The 16,807-nt window shown below is 36.5% G+C and overlaps 1 protein-coding gene across 1 annotated transcript in view; it reads right to left on the bottom strand.

Moving 5' to 3' along the window:
• Window positions 1–1,804: 1,804 nt before the first annotated feature.
• Window positions 1,805–16,807, bottom strand: part of RNF17 (ring finger protein 17) — a 93,230-nt gene continuing 78,227 nt past the window's right edge. The window contains exons 14-23 of the mRNA XM_063440255.1: window positions 16,131–16,211; window positions 11,179–11,301; window positions 10,392–10,463; window positions 10,033–10,089; window positions 7,489–7,605; window positions 6,606–6,729; window positions 5,034–5,169; window positions 4,377–4,569; window positions 2,829–2,928; window positions 1,805–1,922 (exon numbers count right to left, since the gene is read on the bottom strand). Of these exons, the coding sequence (XP_063296325.1) occupies window positions 2,833–2,928; window positions 4,377–4,569; window positions 5,034–5,169; window positions 6,606–6,729; window positions 7,489–7,605; window positions 10,033–10,089; window positions 10,392–10,463; window positions 11,179–11,301; window positions 16,131–16,211 (999 nt within the window). The 3' untranslated portion in view covers window positions 1,805–1,922; window positions 2,829–2,832. The remainder of the gene's footprint in view (window positions 1,923–2,828; window positions 2,929–4,376; window positions 4,570–5,033; window positions 5,170–6,605; window positions 6,730–7,488; window positions 7,606–10,032; window positions 10,090–10,391; window positions 10,464–11,178; window positions 11,302–16,130; window positions 16,212–16,807) is intronic.

A 16,807-nucleotide genomic window follows, 5' to 3' on the forward strand; every position in this document is an offset into this window, starting at 1 on the left:
GCTCGATATACTTCACCATTGTGTATATATCATTTTCCCTAGTAGGGAATTGTGTACTTCCCCATATTGTATAGGGGTAAGTTTATTTCTGTATCAGCGCTCCACAAAGTGTACTCTTTTGGTGGTTTGTTCCACCTGGGTCACCTGTTTGTCAATACTATGTCTGTATAATTTTGGGGGCATTTACATGTGTGTAGAGCTGCTGTTTATCCACTTACAGTTTATCTGATAACCCACTAAGCGCCTTTTATACACAGAACACTCTTTTTATATTGCCTTATAGTAATATAGATAAGACCTCAAAAGACGTTTATTAACATATTGTATAGGGGTTTAAGCATAAGTTTATTTCTGTCTCAGCGCTCCACAAAATATTACTATAAGGGTTTCAGCATTGACTTTTACTTCTTTTTTCTTTTATAGAAAAACTTATTCTATTTTATTTAAAAGACAAAAATGATTTAACCTATGATGTCACAGGTCACCAAGTAAGGTCCAATGATCCATTTTTTTTGGCACTAAATTTCCAGTTACCTATAAAAGCAGATCACCCCCAGCTCTTTTACAAACTTTGAAAAAGCCTTTACACAAGGTGAAACACGTTAGTAGTTGTATTATCCTTTTTGTTTTTTATTTATAGTTATATATTAAGTTCCTTCTCCAATTTTTCTCCTGGATACCTTCTCATCTGTGAAACACCTCTCATGGTAATATCCATAGTGGTGATTTGTTCCACTAAGGTTTGAGCAACACCCTTTAATTGCTCTGAGGAAGGCACTGGTCTGGTGAAGTCCTTACATTCCATAGAGGAGGAAATACGATATCCTCAGGTGGGGATTGTTCTGCCCAGGCACAGAATCTCTGAGCTGATGTAAAACTCTATTGAATGTAAGTGACTCTTCACATATCTTTACGTCCCTTTACAGAGGGACACTTCATCTTTGAATGTTCGTTTGTTCCTTTTTGTCTTTCATAAGCACAACCATCAACTTACTGTGACCTATTATTAATTCCATAGCCAGGAAGAGAGACCCGTGGCAAGATCGTTGCTGCTACATATCTAACCGATCTAGCGCTTGATCCACTGTTTGTACTTTATAACATTTTCACATTACCCCTTGGGGAATTGAAGAGGGACACTAGAGTCACCAGAACTACAGCTTAATTTAATGGTTCTAAAGAGTATATTCAGTCCATGCAGTCCTTTTGTTGTAAATACTGCCCTTTCAGAACAAAGGCAATGTTTACATCACAGCCTAGGAACACCTCTAATGGCAGTCACTCAGATGGCCACTAGAGTGTGCAGCACTGATGTTCAGTGCCTCCGTGTTCTGCATGGAGACGCTGAACTTTGCCCATAGAGATGCATTGATTCAATGCATCTCTATGATGAGATGCTGATTGTCCAGGGTGGCGTTTCTGATGTCAGGCAAGGAGGCAGATCGTGGCGCTGGAAATAAGGAGAGTTTATTTTTAAGAGAGGCAAGGGGCTAAATAGTGATTTTAACACTATAGGTTCAGGAATACATGTTTGTGACCCTATTGTGTACCTTTAATGTAAATTGATTACCAAGTTTACCTAGGGATTTTATTATTTCTTGTGGTTACTTATTTTTTTTACTAAATCACACTCCCAATTCTTAATTGCTTTGTGTAGCTCTGTAAGAACCGTTATGCAGTTATAGACTTTGTTGCTTCAAAACAATTTTTATTCTTTAAATAAAAACAAATCAACAAGACTTATGATTTGAATGTCATCCAAACAACTTTGAAATACCCAAAAAAATGTTTTGCTAACAAAAAAACTACAATAATAATACAGAAACAAAAATAAACCCAAGTATGTATGGCCACACTAAAATAATTCACAAACAAACTTGGGAAGCTGTCTTCTTCACAGCTGTCAAATATACAGCATCCACCTGCAATGAAAGAAACCTTATTATTTACCTAATGAAATACATACTATGTGTATATATGTATTAGAGGGACACTATAAGCACCTAGTGCCGTGTCCCTACCCCACTTAGTCCTGCAATGTAAATCATTGTAGTTTTTGTTTTAGAAATTGCAATAAGTACATTGCAGACTGCCTCTAGTGGTTGTCAGACAGCCACTAGAGGAACATCCTGGTGGCTAGGTGACTTTTAGTTGCCTGATGCTGGACATCCTCACACTCTGAATGTGTGCATTCAGCATCACTAAAATCCCCATATATGTATGGAATACAAATTCTTTGTTCTTACACTATAGAATCCCTTTAACACACAAACCTGGAACAAAATGGCAATTGGTGCAACTTTACACTTTTTTTACATTTGAGAAGATTTTGAAAAATAATAAAATTTGAGAATGAATATTTTTAGGATATCTAAAAACTCCCAAAATACTCTGCTTATGGATATTTATATAACTGAATTCCTTTTTAGTAATGCAGTTTATCTGACATGTCACCAGTATGCAAAAATGTCTGTAGCTCTGGCAGACAAATTTGCCTGCCGCTTGTCTATACTTACTTTGAAATGCCTGTAGAAGCATTGCAGGGTAAATAAAATTGAAACAATACTTACGGGCTACCCTTGGTTTATACCTTTTAAGTATAGCCATTGGCCCATAATCCCCATTTCACCACTGTTTTACTCTGGCTGAGTAATATAAATGAATTCTGCACGGGACCCTTTTCCACATCATTAATAGAATGCAAAGATTTCAAGAATATACACTTGACAATATCTTTACCAATAAATCTTGCTGATATATTCTGACTACATGCTATATAAATTAAGTTAGCCAATCAGTGAAAACTGGGCATACCATTTTATACTCACACTTTTAAGAATAATCTGCTAATCCCATTGATACTAATGGCTCGTGAAGAAGTTGGTGATTTTCATCATAGATGAACACTGAGGTTTCTTGTGATGCAGCCTACAACAACAAAACATTGTAAAGGTTACAAATAGTTATGCAGGTATTGTGGGCTAGAATTTAAGTGACTCAAAACTGCATACACACAAATTGAAAGTCAAAATTGTGTTTTACTTTAAGGTAAACAGTTTATTCAAACACACTATATAATCCTTGGGTCCCCCCCACCCGCTGGGCTGAAGGGGTTAAATGGGCCGAATGCGCATGCGCCGCCAGAGCTGCCCGCGCATTAAAAACGCCCATAGAAAAGCATTTTTCAATGCTTTCCTATGGACGTTCTGAGTGCTCAATGCGCTTTTCGCATTGAGCGTTGCAGAAGCGCCTCTAGCGGCTGTCAGGAAGACAGTCACTAGAGGCTGGAATAACCCTGCAATGTAAACCTAGCAGTTTCTGTGAAACTGCTAGGTTTACATCTGAAGGGTTAAAACCTGGGGGATCTGGCACCCAGACCACTTCATTGAGCTGAAGTGGCCTATGTGACTATCGTGGTCCTTTAAAGAGAACATGTTATGTATTTATTTTATTGGGTTACTCCAAACAAATAGTGTTTTTGTTAGTGTTCGCAAAAAAAAAAAAAATACCTCTGCTCCAGCACAGAGTTCTCCTCTCATCCCAATCCTCCTCTGCTGGGGAAAGGACAGTGGTGGCACTCTTTCATCAGATGTCCAATACGCACAGAACTGATATAAGCCAGACCAAAATTCTTGTTTCAGGATGGCTGACACCCCAATAATACTGCCATAGGTGAATTACTAAAACTCTGTCAGTATAACTAAACCCTTAACGTGCATCGCTTCATTGCAAAACACTGCATATACAGACTCCGGGAACTATGACCACTTCAAATCACCAAAGTGGCCATAGTGCTTGGAGTAGCCCTTTAATATGTGTATCGCTTATCTTTAGCAAAGCCAGCTGTACATAATTGGGGGAAGGAAGGTGGGTTGCTGCCAATCATGTGCCCCTACTGTGAAAGATGTGAATTTATTCCATTGTCTAGGTCTCATTACTGCAGTTGTGTTTCTTTGCTGTATTGCACTGTAGCACTGAAAGGGTTACATTAGTGAAACAGATTCTTCATATGGTATTGAAATGGTTTTGTTTGGATGGATAGTCTAAAATTTTCTTAGGAAAGACTAAGTTTAGTCTGTATAGAGCTTTTTGATTCTCCTTTTACCATATTAAACTTTTTAATAGTGTAGTTTATTTTTTTCATTGGTTTCTATAGTTTTTCAGAAAAAGGCAACAGCATGTGTTTTGCTTGATAACAAATCTATATTTGCATCTTTGCAGGCTTAAATGTCAAACCGCCAGTATATTTGTTATCTCCATTTTTATAATGGCAATGTGCACTCCAATATCAATGTTTCTGAAAGTTTAACTGTTATATATGCTGGCACACAAAATGTACAGAAATTATACACATCTAAAACACAACACATTCTTACAGTACAGGAAGCAAAAAGCGTTGCTTTCTCTTCAATTAAGTCCATCATGGTGTACAGAGCTTTCATACTCCATGCTGGGAAGTATGGGATTCTCACAGTTTCACAGTCTTTCATAGGTGGCTTAAAGCCAGCCAATCTGACTTTAAGTGCTTTCACAGGATACGTAACAAGATTATCAGGAAGCTGAAAAATACTGAGAGAATAATTTAATAACCATGGAGTTTACAATAAAAAAAACAGAAGACATTTATCAAAATAAAACGTAATTTATAGCATAATATAGTATAGACAAGCACCAATTCTCTGAAAAAAAATTTTGTTCCTAGGATATATCTGTATTATAGCACGAAATATTGGGTTAGTTTACATGCTTGAATAAGCAAATTGACAATATACATATAAACCGAAATAGATAGGCTGCTAAAGGCAAATATAATAAAAAAAAAAAAAATAACAAAAAGAATCACAATTTGTAAAGATTCCTTAAAATTTTACTTTTCAGATATTTGCCACTGTTAATGGTGTCAAAACACTATAAATAGCATCTTTTAACAGTCTGACAAGCACAATGTATAACTCAAATTGCTTTTTTTAACAAGCAATTATGTCATATCAGCCCTGTAGAATAAAAAAGTAACACATTTTCAAGTTTCTTACCTGTCACTTTGCACTACTGCATTAGACCCATAGTCCACAAATTGCACTACTACACTCACAGGGTTGAATCCTTGTATGGACTTCAGTTTGGCTCTGTATATTTGACCATCATGGTATCGTGCAAGACATGGCATTTCTGTAACAGCCAATGAATTCAAAAATAATTGTATTTAGGATATTTGTTAATCTGTATGTACGGTAGGCAATATTTGCATGAATAAAATGAGACCACACAATAAACACACAATGTTTCATTACTTTTCAATTGGCTTGATCGTGGTATTTATTCAAAGTTCAAGGGGCATACAACCATAATTCCATAACCATGACCATATAACAAACTTTAACCTTTCAAAACCTTTAACTTTATTAAACACCATATTGCCAGTCAGTTGTAGATGACATGACCGCCTTTTATCTAGAACCATGTACCACCATATCCTTCCTCAGAACTTGACCCTGAGGATAACTTTGCCCCAATGCTTCATAACACCACAACCATACAATTAAATAAAATTAAAGGGAAGGGGGGCTGAGTCCGTCCATGCCGCACCTGCTTCAGTACACTGACAGGATTTAACTTGTGCTGCTGCTTTTTATACTGTCCCAGTTTCCCGCTCTTTTACTGCTCGCGACCTTCAACCAATCCCATGCCAGCTCCAGTCCCCAGCAACAGCTGTGTCACCACTTCTGCCCAGATACCTGTCTAACTGACCAACTACCACAAAATGTAAAACTTCCTCACATTCAAATCCCAGACAAGAAAGATTGTCTCCTTCATTGCCACCATGCATATATGCCTTTGTGCGTGTGGCTTCTATTTCCTTAATTTCTCATCCCATGCATTGCTAGATCTCTAGTCCAGTCTTAAATTAAAATGCACATGTGCTAGAAACTTACATTTACATGGATATGTTTATTTTAAAGTAAATTAGTTCTTTGTTTAAAGAAAAACAAACAAAACATTTTATGCAAAAATAATATTTTTTCTTCCACAAACAAATATGAACACAAACATTGGCCAGTGTTTGTGACTAAGTGTCTGTTGAAAAAAGACTGAGCAATACCTTGGGTTATCTACTTTTGCAAATGGTATGTCATCTTGGGGGTAGTTCTCATTCGTGGGCTACCATACGGTCTCAAAGGCAACATAACCAAACTGGCAAATTGTAATGTGTATAAATTCAGAAATGTAACGTTCTATATTTGATCCAGTAACTTTCTAAAACACCATAAAACCTGTTCATGGGGGTAGTTATACTTGTGAGCCATTGCTGAATACAAATATGTGCATTTTACTGCATTGAAGCTAACAGTATTATGACATTCACAGTTCAAATGCCACGCAGAACTAAAATTCTTTTTTAAAAAGGTTCCATTTCTCAAACTTTTTTTAAAGATTGTATTCATAATAAATTATATTTCATATTTGAACATTTGCTGTGAAATGAAAGCCCTGTTTCTCCTGAACAAAATTATATAGAAGTGTGGATTTGATTTTTTTTTTTTTTTTTTTAGTTGCACTTGATGTTTACAAATTAGAAGCAAAATAAAATTTGATTACTGAGGTACCTGGTCTATAATCTGTCACAGGTTTTAGTTCTTTTTCATAAAGGTTGACCTTTTCAAGGCTGGCCTGTAGAGTCTCTTCAGATTCATTCTGACAATCCTCTGAGCTATTACAAGAAATATACACCTGTAGAAAAGCAGCATAGGATTATTACTGAGAAGAAAAAAAAAAAAAGACAAACAGCCAAGAAACAAACCAAAAGTATACAGCAGCTCACAAATCAGCTAGCACATCTGTAAAGAATATCATACATATGACATAACTCCACCAAAATCTGGGTCCCTGAACTATTTTAGTAAGTTCCATTATATTAATCAGGCTCCAGGAATCTGCGCACTATATAGTTTTTCGTAATGTCACGGTCTTCTCCCATGCAATGTATGCCACTCTGACAACGGGAAGAATATTGGAAGGGTTTTACAGGACAGATAATAGTGCAATTGAAGAATGGGTCATTGAGAGCTAATTTTAGAATTGAAAAATGGGGAGCCATGAAGGGAAGGCCATTTTGGTCCCTGTAAAAAGGTTTAACCATTTTAGAGTAAATCACAGCAATTTGGGTTTTAAATAAAGGCAATTTGGAGGCACAATTCTATGTTTGCGAAATATGAGCAAGCAATCAAAGCAGTAAAAATGCATACAAAGTATGACATTTTGATTTTTATAACAACAATTGCATCCTAATGTTCAGAAAGATTTTTAAATAATTCTGCTCAACTGCTTTTTCTAGGGACAAGTTTAGAAATCCTCATTACTTGGCAGAATTCTTTATGTTAACCCAATAATGAACTGTGTATGATAATCACTTAAGAGACTGAAGCAGAAAAATAACATGGTTAAAATAGTGTCCCCCCTTTTCATGTGATCCATACTATAATCACTTACTATGTTTGGGGTTTCCAAGTGAGAAATATTGACGGGAAATAACTCTCCTGTCTGAGGCAAAGACAGTGGAGCGTATCCTTGTAAAAATGGGGTTTCTTGATCAGGCAAAAGCAAATCCTAGAAATAAAACCATTATAATATTTGGATGTTAAATTTAATGTGATACATATCAATTACAGCATTAACATATCACAGAAAGATCAGCAAGCCCTACCGATCCACCTCATTTGTGGCTCACTCCCTTGTACATGTGATATAGTCGTATAAATTGAGAAATTGACAGTTTACCTGTTATCTATGTGGCCATATATTCCACATTGAATAAAGACAGTGGTGACAGAGCAAACAATCTCACAGTTTTAGAAGCCACAGGCACTGTGCAATATATGTATGGTGGCAAGAAAGGGGTTAATCTGCTTTATCTTGGATTGGAATGTAGGGAAGTTTTAAATTGTGTGGCAATTGGTCAGTTAGTCGGGTATCTGGGCAGCACTGATGACACAGCTGTTGCTTGGAACCAGAGCTGGACTGCGAATGGTTGATTGTTGCAAGCAGTAAAAGAGCAGGAAACTGAAACGGTATAAAAAGCAGCAGTTTAATCCTGTCAGAGTGTACTGAAGTAGGAGCGGCATTGCCAGAACCCGCCTTCCCTCCCTTTAACTTTAGTTGTATTGTCATGATGTTCAAAACTTTTAAAATCATATTTAGCTAAGGAATCATATACCTCAAAAATGTTATACTGCAGCTAATAATTTGAAAAGTTATATTGAGCTGCTGATAATTTGCCAAGTTTAGCATATCAAGCTATCATGCAGAGATATTGCCATATGTGAAATAAATCAGGGATAATTTAATATTATATTAGAAACTAACTCCAGTGAAGCGATTCAAGGCTTAGGATTTTCTTATGGTTATTGGATGGTAAAGAATAGTTAAGTTGACTATTTGTGAGATGAAACACTGCATATTTTGTATGCAATGCTTCAATGTTTACTTTGTGAGAATTGTAGCCAGCAGTGAGCGAGTTAATTCTCTGTGTACTAATCCTAACGGTCAGAATCTGTTTTTACGACTCTGAGCTGCTCAGTGTACATTTTGTGTGTGATGGATTTCAAAGCTGAGAACTAAAAGTCTCTTGTAGCATTGCTGTAATTTTTGTAAAAAGTTATTTAAATTCTAAATAAATTATCTGTAATTATGCATGTAACTCCTTTGGAAATTATACCAACTTTTATGTTGCTGAATATTATAGCTAATAGCTATTGATTACCATATGTACTGAGATCTGTACTAATACTTGCTAAGTGTTTCGACCCCTGCTGGTGGATAATTTCTATGTGGACTAACACTCATCACCTTAAGATAAGTGATCTAGAAATGATTTTTGTTGTGGTAATTGTTGCTGTAGTTCTTATATTTTATACATATTGTTATAACAAATATTCACTGATAATTGTCATGCATGTTACATATTAATATTACTTATCACAATAGATTAATGTGTGGAATACAAATCCTCTAATAAATGTACTCTAGGGTCAATAATAGTTAAAATACTGGGTGACTTAGTTAAAACAATCAAGGGGAAAGAGTGCCAAAACATAGATTTTGATAATTTTTTATAAAATATTATTTGTAATATTTATACCCCCCAAATATCCTTACAATACTGAGGATCTTCTGTACTGTACAGGTACATGTACTGTACTGGTAGGTGGAATGGAGCTGCAGCATGGGGATGCCTCATTGCTGAATTAGAGGTATCTTAACCCCTTTATTTACAGGACAGAGGTGGAGGAAAGATGACCAAGGAGACTCCCCAACACACCTGTGTTATAAATAAATATGATAATGTATAACTCTGGAGTGTTTAGGTATCCCACCTTTACATTGTAGGGGACTATAAGGATGTGAATAAATCAGGTGAATTATCACATTTCCCAGGTAAGACTTTAATCACAGCACAACTACCATTGTATTGGTTAAAAGAGGACATCAAAAGACCCCTTACTCCTGCTGTTTTTTTTTTTCCAGGAAAAGAAAAAAATCATCAGGAGTGGTATGATCTCCACAAGATGCCATTTCACTTATCTACACTTATGTACATGTACACCAGGGTAGCATTGTCTGCCAGACAATTTGAATTATTTATGAAGCTGGCGCCAACACACCCACACAACCCTTACAAATCCTCTAACAAACGTACTCTAGGATCTATAAAAGTTAAAATAGTGGATAACTTGGCTTAAATCAATAAAGGGGAAACTGTGCCAAAATATCGATTTTTTTTTTAATATTAATAAATATATAAATAAATATAAAAAAACAGTAAATATGAGAAAGGCAACACCTCTATACCTAACCATAGTATTGATATGTACAAAGAAAAACACTGTAAATCTTTATTTGCTTGGATAAAGCATCCAATGTAATAATGCTAAAGCCCAAAACATGAAAATATAACAACTGAAACATAAGCTAATCACATTAAAACACTGGTATTATTTCAGCATAAAGACTATAGTACATAAAATGAAATCTTACTTCATAGTTGAGGTCAAATGTTTCTTTAAGACATTCCTTGCTGTAGCAGTTTGTTACCTGAAAGAAGTAATTTGCATTGGAAAATGCTCTTATATAGGGGGTTGACAAATATTTGGAGAATACAGAAGATTGTATTTTTTTTCCCCCCAAGTCAACTTTTATAGTGTTCCTTATAAATTACTCCAAAACAATAGGTGCCATCAGTAACATTTTTAATGGTTACCAGTCTAGTTGTTTGCCAAGCTCTGTACCAACAACGAATGTCAATGTCGCTAAAGAATACATAAACCATTACACCAACAGGTCAAGGGTTCCACAGAGAAACATTTAGTTGCGGGATCAGAAGAAGAAAAACATACACAGTTACCACCACCACCACCACCACCACCACCTCTTTTCTCCAAACTACTCTCAAACACATCCATCTTTTCCTGAAAAAAAAAAAAAACAACAACAGTGAATGGCCTTGTCATGTATATTCACGCCAACTGAAAATGATTTTGGATTTTAAAATATATGATTGATGCATGGTTTGAAAACTAGTAACTTATTTGCCTTGTGGTCACCTATATTTTTCTTAGCTTTACTTTACTCTGTATGTTTCAACATCAAAACATTTCTAGTTTTGCTACATAGATTTTAGATTCCTATATTTTATATATAATTTTATTTACGCAAAAATGCAAAAAATTACGCATATCATTTTCCTTTAAACCAGAAAAAGCACACCATGAAAATCTGTGGAGCTAGTTTATCGTGTGTGATGCAAAGCTGGTGGAAGTTTGCCACATAAGTACACTGAAGTACTTGCAGCCAAATTACTAACTGAGGAGAGGGAAAATGTAAGCAAAAAACAAATGTCTGTTTTTGTATTGACTTTGTACTGCAACAAAACAAAATGTATGAAAGTTTCATTTTCAGCTTTATGTGGTCAAGGTCCACATGAGCTATAACTTCTTAACCTATGGTAATATAGCATCCCCTAACTGTAGAGGTAAAGCCGATCTAATAGTTATACTCTGTAAAACTAATGGTAAAAATCCCAATAAAATCCATGTGACCCAGCAAATCGTGGAAACATCATAGGGGTATATATATATATATATATGTGAAACACTGAATCATATTTATTTTATTACAGCCTACCTTTGTTCTCTTTTCATTATCTTCTACAACACAATGCCCATGTATGTCAAGAATAGCTGTGACTGGTGCATTGTCACAGTAGAGATCAACTGAAGCAATATCCCCAGAGAATTTGGGGGTCTCCTGAGAAAAGGAACATTGTTATTATGAGAAATAAGAAAATAAAAACATATACATACAATGAAATAAGGTAACAAAGCCTTGTTGATGCGATATTTACTTATTACATTTCTAATATTTTAATGAGTATGCAATAATAGTTGGGTGTTTGTAACCAGGTAACCCTTCATGGTCTAAGTAGATGCATTGCTGAACCAAAATACAAATGTAACAAACACATAATAACCGAAAGACCACATAGCTTTAGATTGTTTAATTCCTAATATACTATGTAATTCATACACAGTACACAAGTTTTGCTCAAAGAGGGGAAATGAAGGGATAGAAAGAGTTAATGTGGGTTAATGAATCTCATTTTATAAATTCAGATAATATATTATCTTTCTAATGATTTACTCAATAGCTAAATACCAGACTAACCACAGGATTATTTTGATTTTGGACTTCTGCTTTTGAGAACAACCAGACGCATCCGTAAACTAAAATTGAACTGATAATTCCGTGAAAAGAATCACGCGGAATAAGACATGCTTGACCACAAGGTATGTGTGGTTTTTGTGCAAGATCAGCTATATCCGCTTGTTGCATAAACATGTATCCTGTGTGTACCATTTATTGCATATTATGTAAGTCAAAGTTCATATCCAATACCGTATAAATATAACAATCAATCCCTAATACATTTGAAGATCTTTGGAAAAGCAAACTGTGTGCGTGTGTCATTATTTGCTCCATCGTTCTTCCCTGAATTCAGCCGGCAACGGAGACCAGAGAACGCCTAAGTGGGACCGAGTCACTTAGGATAGAAGTTAGCTTTCATATACGTGGCAACACATCCTCCAAGCTGAACTATGCTTCTCACGTTGTCTTCAACAACATGCAGATGCTTCAATTGACAATCCAGACCCCTAAAACACTTCAGCTTACTAAAGTGCTTTATTCATCAAGTGTGTGTCCTATTTTTTTTTTAATTTCATTTTTACAAGTTTTATAAATGAATGTCGTTACACCCCCTGCTTTCAATCAGTTAACCAACTACTATCTGACAGCCACTAGAGGGACTTAAACGTCTTTATGGTCGCTTAAACGACTCTGGGCGTCCTCACGCTATGCATGAGGATCTCCAGCATCGCCGGAATCCCCATAGGAAAGCATTGAATAATGCTTTGGTATAGGGAGGTCTAATGCGCACACACAGGTCTCCCCCTCTGGCGGACGTGGCGGGGAGGAGTGTGGGCGGAGCCTGATCCACGCCGAGGGACATCAGCACTGGGTTCAGGTAAGAGACTGAAGGGGTTTTAACCCCTTTAGCAACATGGGATGGGGGGGGGAGGGGGGGGGGGGAAGAGAGAGAGAGGGGAGAGTGCACTGTAGGATTATCTAGTGCCAGGAAAACGAATTTCATTATAGGTGTCTACCTGATCTTTCGCAAGGTAATAACCTATTGCATTGGTATTCAATTTGGTTAAAGATTTCAGACCAATTTATTTCCATTGGCGATTTCCAATTTCTAGCTATTCATATCGTAACGGCGAAAATGTGGTAGAATATTTGTTTCTTATTGTTATTAGTATAATTGGAAAAGTCCAGTTTTATTTTTGTTATTAGTACAATTGGAAAAGTCCAGTTTTATTTTTCAACATTTAAGGTGAAATATATCAAGTCGTGTTAAATATACTAGTTAGTAGTAAATTAGGTTGCAGTTTTAAATTGTTTAGCTCTAAACACTCCCACAAAATTAGGTACATGTGCCCTTTAGAGGTTAAACATTGCCAACATATTTCAGGAATTAGGTTTGAAATCTTATTCAATTTTGTGGGGACCATGTACCATTATATAAGCGTATAGTGTAATTCAATGAGTGAAAGAGAATGGATATTGTTCCTTATCAATTTTTTGCTCAATTACTTTCGCACACATTTTTAGTTGTAAAAAATGTTTCAATATATATCTCCTATTTATTGAAAGTTTAAGGTATTTTTCAAGTATATTATCGCTAAGGATTTTTGAGAATTTAGATATTTGTCTATTCCCCGCTAGGGATAATTGGTTTGGCCGATATTCCGGATTTTGGCAAATATCGGTATTGGCCACTATTGATACTGATATTGCCATTAATGTGAGAGGCGGTTTTGGCCCAGCGTGTCCATAAGGCTCTGGGGGCGCAAGAATTGAGTGACTGGCAGGAAGCGCTCCCCCTTCCAGTCACTCAGTGTAGTGTGGTTGAGCGGAGCAGAGCGGACTGCTGTACAGGAGCTTCAGGTTCCTGTACCCGGCCTGACTGACAGGAAGTGCTCACTGAGAGCGCACTTCCTGTTAGTCCGGACGAGTACAGGAAACTGAACGCTACAAGAGAGATAATTAATCACACCAGGGAGAGGAGAGGACCACTAAGGAGGGAATCACACACACTAAAGGACAGGGAGGGGAAAGGAACACTAAGAGAAAGGGAAGGGAGGATGAGGTACACTAAGGGACAGGGAAGGGAGGGGAGGGGAGAGGAACACTAAATATTAAATAAAATTTTGAAAACAAAAAAAAAAGAAATCAGACTGGCATGTATATTTAGTACATTTATCACTTAATAAAAAAAAATTGTTAAAAAATATTAAACATGTTCAGTAAACAGTAGATTTGTGTAGAAATTGTTTCTTTTTAAAAAAAACTGTAAATGTACAGAATATCGATAAGTTATCGGCTATTGGCCTAAAAGTTCACAGATTATCGGTATCGGCTCTAAAAAAATCTATGTCGGTAGATCCTTATTCCCTGCAACACATTTTACTAAATTTGAAAATCAGTATACTTATTTTTTTCTTACTAAAATAGGGTTTAACTTTTAAGTAAGTGAATAGTTCTCTAAGGCAGGTGTCTCAAACCCAGTCCTCAAGTACCCCCTACCAGTCCAGGATTTAGGGATTATCCTGTTGTGTCTAAGGTGTTTTTAGAAAGAGAAAAAAAAACACACGCACACACTTTAGACATAAAAGGGTAATCCCTGAATCCAGCACTGGTAGGGGGAACTTGAGGACTGGTTTGGGATCCCCTGCTCTAGGGGATAAACCATACTTCAATTGAAGAGTGGAAAATTGTAGGATTTTATCTTGTTACCATATCAGATATCTGTATTATCCCACACTTTATCCATTTTGAGAAGTGTGCATCGTTAATCTCATATGAGAGTACTTCAATGGGAGAATCAATTAGAATAGTATCTACAATTTTAACCCCTTAAGGACACATGACATGTGTGACATGTCATGATTCCCTTTTATTCCAGAAGTTTGGTCCTTAAGGGGTTAAGCCTTTTTTTTTTTTTACTTTTCAATTCAATAAGTAATATTCTGTATAATTTTTTGATTTGATAACAGTAGTTTTATTAGATTAGTTCCAAACAATCTGTATAAATTATAGGGTAAAAGATCTTTATGTTCCATTATAAACCACAGAAATAGAGGCATACAGATCTACCCATTGGAGAGCATGGGATATCATAGCGATGTTAAGTAATTTAACCATGTCTGGATAGGCTAAACCTCCACGTCCAATTTCTATTTTTAGGATCACTTGTGCAATCCTATGTTTATTATCCCTCGAAATATATGTGGAAAAACAGTTTTGAAATTTCTGAATGATCCTAGGTGAGACTCTCAATGGAATAATTCTAAACAAGTATAGTATATCTTTGGGACAATGTAAGCATTCACTACGTTAATTCGGCTCAGCCATCAAATGTCAACATTTTTACAGGATTTCTAATTGTCTATTTTATTTCTTTCGGAAGATCTTTATAGTTAATTTCAATAATATTAATGCCTTAGCACGTATTGTTATATATGCTTGCTTCTGTATATGCATTTAAATGATTGAATGTTTGACATCTTGCAGACATATCATTTCACATTTACATTTTGTTTTATTTAAAATTACTTGAAACCATGTGTGTGAGGGATTTCGGGTATTGGCGTAACTAGAAACCATGGCCCTTGGCCCCCCTATATCTCATATCCCCTCCATGTGTCTCATCCCCCCCAGCCCCTCCACGTGTCTCATTCCCCCCATATGTCTCATTCTCCCTCTAGCCCCTCCACGTCTCATGACCTCCCCAGCCCCACCATGTGTCTCTCCTAGCTCCCAGTTCATCCATGTGTCTTTCCATCACCCAACCCCCCATGCATCTATCCCACCCCACAACCCCTCCATGTGTCTCACCCACCCCCGAGACAGAAACACACACACACACACATTCTTGCACACGCTCACAAATTAATTTTTATTTTTTGAGGCCCATCCAGCCTACCTACCTTTGATAGAGATGGTCTGAGTCCTCTCCATGGGGCTGTGCTGTGACAGTTCCTCTCTCCTCCTGCGCGCTGTTTAGTATGCCGGGGCTCCCGGCAACACACAGGGCGCATAAGGGAGAAGAGAGTAATGGTCAGATCAGTGCTCTCTTGCTGCCGCCGAATGCCTCCTACCCTCCCGTCCGGTATATATTGGCAGAGTAGACACCTGCCATTCAGGTAAGCAGGTGCCTACTCTGCATCACTGTACAAGCGGTGATTCGGGGGTGCCCTAAGTGGGCCCCCTGTGTCAGTTCTCCTTTCGGTGGCACACGGTTGCAGGGTTTAATAGGGCGTCCGGGCACCCTGAAGTGACCGGCCGTGGTAGTTCCGCCACTGGTATTGGCCTAGATGTATTGAATGGGTCCAAAATAATTTGGTGTTAAACAATGACACTGTTATACTACTAGTGACAAACCATAAGAAATGTGTGCCTTCTTTAGTATTCATATTTTTTTTAATCACATATAATAAACACATTAAAATATTTACCATAAGATGAACCCTGACATGTCTATCAATAAGAAGTTCTTTAAGAAGTTCTATTGCATCAGGCTGCCATTTTCCACCAAGCTGTTCATAAAATAAGAGAATTCAAGTTTAACATTGCAGACAATATTTAAGGTACACAGAAATGTGTTTATTCAACAGAGATTGCTTGAAAACTTATTAGAAATGCACAAAGGGTTATTCATTAAAGTGTGATTGTTGGAAATTCAAAAGTAAATTTCAAGTTTCAGACCAAATATCCAAATTTAAAACAGCTAATTCTGTTAACTGGGAATTAATATTTCATACATTTAGAAAATAATCAACATGGACTTTAACCTAAGATGTAAAATTATACACCATTCTAAGTTTAGTGAATAACTTTTTTTTTTTGCAAATCACAACTGATAAGTGATTTCACCTTTATATATGGACACTTGTCTCACTCTGATACCTTAAGTGAGCTGGTTTTAATGAGAATACAACATTTTTTTACCATTGTAGTTTCCCTTATTTCATTTAGTGGACACGTACAAATCTGTATGTGTTTTAAAGTCATATTCTTATAGTTTATAAAGCACCAACAGATTCCGCATCGTTGTACAATGGGTGGGCTGTCAGACATATAGTTGAAAAGTTGAGTGCACTACTCAATAAACTTACATGCTAGAGGTAGTGGG

Source organism: Pelobates fuscus, chromosome 1, assembly GCF_036172605.1.
Source record: "Pelobates fuscus isolate aPelFus1 chromosome 1, aPelFus1.pri, whole genome shotgun sequence".
Taxonomy (NCBI): domain Eukaryota; kingdom Metazoa; phylum Chordata; class Amphibia; order Anura; family Pelobatidae; genus Pelobates; species Pelobates fuscus.